The following is a 7,095-nucleotide window of genomic DNA, read 5'->3' on the forward strand; positions in this document are numbered from 1 at the left end:
TGGTTCTCGGCAGGGCCGCTGCTGCTGCTGGACAGGCTGCGAGCAAGAAGTATGAGAGGGCGTGGAGGAGATGGTGGGGTGGGCGAGAGGCCAGCAGGTTCACGTGCCGGGTTTGGGGATGGTGGGGTTGGGAGACGAGGTCCAGGCTGGCATGAAGCCGGCGGAGATTTTGGCGGAGGTGGAGGAGCGGGTCAAGGTGGGCGAGGAGCGGGTGGAGAGGAGGGCGGAGGCCGTGCTGAGGGTCTTGGGGCAGTGGCCGCGGGACCTGAGATTGCTTAGTCGGGCAGATGGAGGATTGGAAGGGGAGTTGGCGGCGTTGGCGGTGGTGTTGGTGGTGGTGGTGAGAGGAGTTGCTGCGTTGTGTTTTGTTTCTTGTTGCGTTGTGGGTAGATTCAATAACTCCCCGATTGGGTAGAGGCCTGTGGAGAAGCAAATCGAAATCGAATCGAAAAAGATTGAAAAAAATAACAATAATTCGTGGATTCAACTTTATGTTCTTGTGACGAGCTGGCACTGTGTGTGGGTGTCATTGAAATTGAGATACGTAAGTTTTTAAAAACCATTTCAAGGATTGTGGCAATGGTGGTGGTGGTGGTGGTGGTGGTGGTGGTGGTGGTGTGCTGGAGGACCTCGTGGGAATACATAAGATGGGAGATGGCAGAGATAGTACTTTTTTGGTTTATGGGAGTTTCTGGTGCATGGAGCGGGAGGTCATCATGCCACTCCTTAGAGTCACAGAGTCGATCTCGATATTCGATTATCGAACGGTGATTTCGCGTCTCTTGTGCTGGGGGGGAGGGCGTTGTAACATTACGATCTGCTTGCGCGAAGTTTGGGAGTTTTGGGTTTTGAGCAACTCGATGTCGGATTTTGTCATTCTTCTGTGATGGGCTGGAGGGTGTCACAGTACTGCAATTCTAATGGGAGGTAGGATTTGATTTGGAAGCTATATGTTAGATCTAATCTGGTATTGGTGGAAACATGTCAGAGAGCCAGGCCACCAACGACCCCGTCGACGGGTGTGTCCATCTATCCATGCCTGCGAATACTTGTTGCCAATTCTTGATCTCGTGAAGTTTCTTGTTCTGTATGACCGCTCGAGCCTGCTGCGCTTCTGCATCGGCGACCTCTTGGTTCTCCGATAGGGATATGTGGGATTCGATGATCATGCCATGCTTTGCCTTTAGAACGACTTTGGTGGATGTTGGAAGGGAGGTCGGTTGGGTGCCAGGCTTGAAGCTCTCCCCTGGTAGCTGCTGGTTCGTGAAGGTGAAGGCAGGTGTCTGGAGGAACTTCCACTCTTGACTTCTGAGTTCGGTAATACCAGCTTGAATTGCTGCGTGGCCCTCTATGTCGGATTCGCCGACCATGCTGATATTCGCTTTTCCGTGTGGGTACCGCTCTTCAAAAACTGCTGCAATGCTTTTCTCAATCTCATCCTTCAAAGCAGTGCGTATTGACAGCTCATTCGAAAAGCGCAAGTTCCCTATGGGCGACCGCACACTCTCTACCCCTTTCGCATCGATGAATTGTCTTGTAGGACTTTGTAGATAGCGGCCAATGCTTTTCAAATTCGGCGAGGAAAAGAGCAATGTTCCGTGATGCAAGGCACGCCCTCGTGTCAACTTGTACGCACTGCCGCTGACTTTTACCGTCTGCTGCTCATCTAGTGCTAGACCACTTTCTGTGCGGGCAGGCATCACGATGTCATGTCGCTGATTGACCCTTATGCCCTTTGTAAGATGTGGGGCAAGCAGTTGTTGCCCGTCAAAGGCTGCCGCTGGCGATATCCCTTGAATAGCTTGAACCACCATCTCGGCGTGCTTATCTCGATTGAAAGCTTTGTCGTTCGGGACGATGAAGCTGTAATTCAGGTTGCCTTCATCGTGGAAGACAGTGCCCCCTCCCGACCGCCGTCGCACCAACAGAACTTCCTGCCGGGAACATTCATCTTCAACTGTGGCGACAGGAACACCATATTTCAAAGCGGCTAGGTTGGTCTCCAGCCATGGATTCTGGTTGCGACCAATGACAACACAAGGACGGTTGACGTAGGTAAAGAGTATATGGGTATTGGGGTCAGATGTCTTGAGCAGATGGTCTTCGATTGCTAGGTTGAGAAAAGGATCTGTTGTACGGGATCTGACAACGAACTTCGAGACACTGTCGCGGACGGAGTTGACAGAGATGAGTGTCTTCAGGTGTGATATGGATGAAAAACAACCTATCTGCGGAACAAGGACATATTTGAAATTCCACGTCCTGGTCAGAGATGACCAGGGTCTGGGCATCAAGCCATCGTTGTCAAGGAAGCCGGCAACATGTTGCGATAAAAGTACAAAGATGGAGTATGGCACGCCAAGGAAATTGGATATCACCCTGGACAAGTCAGCTTGACAAATTTGATGGGCTGCCTTTATCAGATCTTTTGCCTACAAGCTACCCACAAATTTTGTGCTTTGCATATTTCCTGAGCAAGGCTTTTTGAAAACGGATTTTCCTGTTGTCCCAAAATTAGGTGTAAATCCCGCCTTTTCAGAGGCTACGTGCCTGATCAAAATTGTTCAACGAAGTCACTAATATTCTAGCTCTAGACTCTTCATTTCCCAGTGATCGAGCTGGTAGACGATGTCTGCTCCACCCCGGCTGGAAAGGAACATCTCTATCAACACTTACAAATTTCATCGAGGGAGGTTTGATGAAGGACCTCTCATGCGAAGTTACCTGAACAAGCAGCCGCGCTGATGAAGCCTTTCAATACCGCTTAACTTTATAGCTGTTTGCAAGATGAATTCTGATGAATATCTCTTATTATATCTATATCAGCTAAAGACTTAGTCTTTCATGGCACTTTACAGCTGCAATACATAAGAGAAGTGCCAGTGAATGCTGTGAGAGTATAGTTGGGGCGGCCCTTTGTGAGGGCGCTCCATGATTTTCGAATCCAAAATTTTGATGTGTCGTCAACCCAATAATAGTCCGCCGTACTTGGCGCCGCAGGACATTTGTTTCTCTCCGAACTTCTTAGTTGGTTTCCTAGTCAATACAACCCCCTCGGAATGCACACTGCACCAAAACGGCTTCAAAGACCCAGGGATTCCGGATTCGCCCCCTTATGGATCCCTAAGCAAAGTTTGTCCAACGAATGGATGCATCTGTCGAGGCTACCGAATTATGTTTACACTGCCGGAGGATCGATTTTCATGGTTTGATCAGGGAAGATCCTCACGTACATAACGATGGTCGATTCCGTGACGGGGCTTCTTATGACCTTGGGTCCATACGAGATCTCATACAGAGAAAAGGTGAATGCCGTCTTTGCTGCATTTTAGCTTCTTGTCTTGAGGAAGGGTATGGTGGAGTCATATCCTTAGACGCTGGAGGGAGCACAATCAAATGTGTGCTTCAAGAGAAACCTGTGGCTTTTCTTCCGAGTGCAGGGAATTCGAAATCATTGTATAGATTGAGCTTCTTCGTTGAGGCGGAGGTGGACCAACAATCCACAGACGGAAGTGATTCCAGCGAATATTCGGCCGAGCTCTGCTTTCAGGCAGCGACTCGGACTCTGATGTCCAAAATGGAGGAGTTGAAGCCTGCACCCTTGCGTCCAAGACCACTGCAATGTGACTTCCAAAACCTGAAGACCTGGCTAAGGCAGTGTGAAACCGTCCACGGGTCTCTGTGCTCTTCACCTGGATATGATGAAGTCCCAGCCTTCCGCCTGGTGGACACTTGCAGCCGCTGCATTATCGATGCCTCTGTTTTCGAGAAAACACCAAAGTATCTCACACTCAGTTACGTGTGGGGAACGGGCGCCCAGAAGTGGCATCTTACAGCCAGAAGCCTGGCGTCTGTCTGCGAAGAGGGTTTCCTCGATACTGTGCCCCTCGCAACGACCATATGTGATGCTATGCAACTTGTGCGCAAGATCGGAGAGCGCTTTCTCTGGGTCGATAGCCTATGCATCATACAAGATTCGGAGGAAGATAAGCTACAACAGATTCCGTATATGGGCAGCATCTATGAACAGGCTCTTGTCACAATCGTTGCTGCATCAGCTGAAGACGCAAATGGAGGCCTGCCTGGTGTAAGACCGGGAACACGAAATCTTCAGCCACACGTCCTGCAAACAGAAGAATTGACCTTGACGTCCACTTTGGAGACAGAGATCGAGAACTCGACTGGCTACAACCATGGTTTCTGGCCAATAGATACTCGCAAATGGACATTTCAAGAGAGTATTCTTTCTCGACGCTGCCTTATCTTCTCCAAGGAGCAGGTGTATTGGCAATGTCGGCGTACAATGTGGTCTGAAGAGATGTTACTACAGCCGACGCAAAAATCCGCATTTGCAGGATGGACACTTTGGTGTCTGAAGAGAAAAAAGATCAACATCAACGCAGTTGCAGGCGAGGCTGAAGGGAAATTTGCCAAGACATACAGAGACCTTGTCCGGGACTACAGCAATCGGTCTTCGACATTTCATGTTGATACATTGCATGCTTTTCAGGGCATTATCTCCGTCATCACCCGTCTAACAGATGTTAAGTTCATTTGGGCCATTCCTCAGCCCGGGTTCGATTACTACTTGCTGTGGACTGACAATAGATCTCCAGGCCGAGGGAGTCGATCTGCCACTACTGTATTCCCCTCTTGGTCTTGGATCGCTTGGCAAGGCGAAGTGAAACCACCACTCTTAGCTGATGTTCCAGAATTGGAATGTTATGTCCTTGAATGTGATGAAATTTGCTTGGACTTGGCGAATACCCCGCTGTTGAGAATTCATGGTGATAGTAAGCGCATCCAAACTCTACCAAATTTTAAGCACCAAGCCCCGACTTACCCAATGCGAGAGTGGAAGCACAAAGACCTGACTGTCACCACTACCGACATCTCAAAGTTGCATGTCAAGGCATCTCTGGTCGGCAGATTCCACATCTTTTTCTGGACCAGTTTGGCCAGTCTTTATGTTTGTGACGACCAAGAGGAAATAAGACTTTGCTTGCCAGTGACAAGGAAGTGCTTACATGCATGTTCTGACTTCATGTCAGGCGAGACATCCTCAGGTGAAAGGGTTGTTAAGCTCGAGCCGGGCCGACAGGTCAGACGGTGGTCCATGCAACACGGTCGTGCGGCGGCAGCGGCGCCATCACTTCAAGACTTCATTGTTGTCGGAAGTATGGTAGATCATACTCCATCAGCTTTAACAATTATGATGATAAGCTGGAAAGAGGGTATAGCTCAGCGGGAATATTTGACGACCATAAACGAGAAGGACTGGATGGAAACTGATAGGAGCTGGCGATTAGTTGTGCTTGGATAAGTTGATTGATAAAGACTTTTTGGGTGGACCTAGATATGTTATATATATTGGTATACACCATTTCTTTTGTGAGGCATCAATGCTGGTCCAAAGGCATTTCAGTTATGCATAAGCTGTCATGGGAAGTAACGAGGAAAATGAGTAGATCTAGCAGAACGAGCATAATATAATTTCAACGATGATCTGATGGGATTGGCGTTGCGCAGTCTCTATCTCTGTAAGAAATCTCGAGTGCAAAGGTTTCTGAAGACCTAACTTAGATATTTCGGATTCTTCCATATCGCTCAATTGGACTCTCTGAGCCCCCTGTTGAATTGGGGTATAGTACTGGTCCCGGACCGAAATTTTACGAAATGGATGAGGGATATAAAGGAACAGTTGTTCAGCTTCGAGAGTGGTATTGCACGCCTTATCGTTCTGGAACGCTCCCCAGGGGCTCAGAATGTGCGTATGTGACTCAACTAACTATGCTTTCTATCAGAAGACATGCCTGTGCACGCTGTCTTGACAATAATGAGCTTTCAGGCTCAATTGGTGATGATGCAGGATACCAAATTGGACCGCCTTCTTCGTTCGTCTTGGTGGCCAATTCTTTCATCGAGAAATTCAACAAAAATATCCCGAATACGAAGAAGCTTCCGATATCATGAATATATATGTCGCCCCACGGCTTCTCGAACCACTTCAAACTGATGGCAATGTCCTCAAGCCATGCCTAGTACATGGTGATCTTTGAGAAGATAATGTGGGCCCAATCTTTTGACCGGAGAACTAGTTATATATGCTAGTGGCACTATGTACGCTCACAACGAATTCGAACTTGGAATGTGGAGAGCCGACATTATTAGGTTCGGCAAGCTATACTTTCGGCAATACTTACGACATCCGCCACCAAGTGAGCCGATTGAGGGACGGGAAGGCTGTAGTAGGCTCTGTTCCATCAGGTATTGCTTTGGCAGTTGTTTAGAGTGGCCTGCAAATGCGCCGCATGTCCGCGAGCTGCAAGTTACAGTACCACGTCAAAAGTATTGGATCGACGCGCACTTTTTTTCCAACACGCGTTTTTTACTACCTTTTTCAACCAACCACCATGAATCAACGCAGGGCTTTGGCGCCTCTAGAAATCAATAGGAGCTATGGCAAGGAGCTATCTCCATTTCAACGCGGTCAGATTTCAGCTTATAAGGCTGTGGGGCTGTCAAATGCAGAAATTAGCAAAAAAGTTACTTGCGGCAAATCCACTGTTTTCAACACCCTCGTACGAAATCCACTCCGCAACGAAGGCAATAGCTTGCCGCAGTCTGGTAGACCCCCTATATTAAATCGCGTTCAAAAACGAAATATTCTACGCATTATTCGAGCCAATCTAAGAATTACTTATACAGCTCTTCGACTTGCCCTTTTAATTAAGGGCAATTATTTTTTTAAAGAGGGAAGTAATATAATAAATAATATATTTCCTTTATTACAGTATAGGAAATATATATGCTAGCTATATACTTAGTAGGTAACGCCTATAACTAACTTATAATAGTAAGCAAACTTCTGCTTTAGAGCGCTTATTAAAGTGTGTAAGCTATACAAACGGATTACAAATAAAGAGGTTCGCCTTACCTGATTAAAGAAGCCTAAACTTTACTATATAGTAGGAGGCCGGATTAGGAACTATAAATGCTCTATAGCCTATGGCGTGGCCTATATATATATAAGCCTTATCTGCTAGCGTTAAAATATATATATCTGTGCATGATCACAGTATAGATAGATTCTCT

At 47.4% G+C, this 7,095-nt stretch overlaps 2 protein-coding genes across 2 annotated transcripts; one reads left to right on the plus strand and one right to left on the minus strand.

Moving 5' to 3' along the window:
- Positions 1-959: 959 nt before the first annotated feature.
- Positions 960-2,291, minus strand: EPUS_01492 (uncharacterized protein; the record flags this gene model as incomplete). The annotated part of the gene is made up of 1 exon (XM_007788434.1): positions 960-2,291. The coding sequence occupies one exon, from the start codon at positions 2,289-2,291 to the stop codon at positions 960-962; it is 1,332 nt and encodes a 443-aa protein (XP_007786624.1).
- A 1,286-nt stretch (positions 2,292-3,577) lies between these two features.
- Positions 3,578-5,323, plus strand: EPUS_01493 (uncharacterized protein; the record flags this gene model as incomplete). The annotated part of the gene is made up of 1 exon (XM_007788435.1): positions 3,578-5,323. One exon carries the CDS (start codon positions 3,578-3,580, stop codon positions 5,321-5,323), a length of 1,746 nt encoding a protein of 581 aa, XP_007786625.1.
- Between the last annotated feature and the right edge of the window lie 1,772 nt (positions 5,324-7,095).

The sequence above is a fragment of the Endocarpon pusillum genome, assembly GCF_000464535.1.
Source record: "Endocarpon pusillum Z07020 unplaced genomic scaffold C716229, whole genome shotgun sequence".
In the NCBI taxonomy this organism is placed as follows: Eukaryota; Fungi; Ascomycota; class Eurotiomycetes; order Verrucariales; family Verrucariaceae; genus Endocarpon; species Endocarpon pusillum.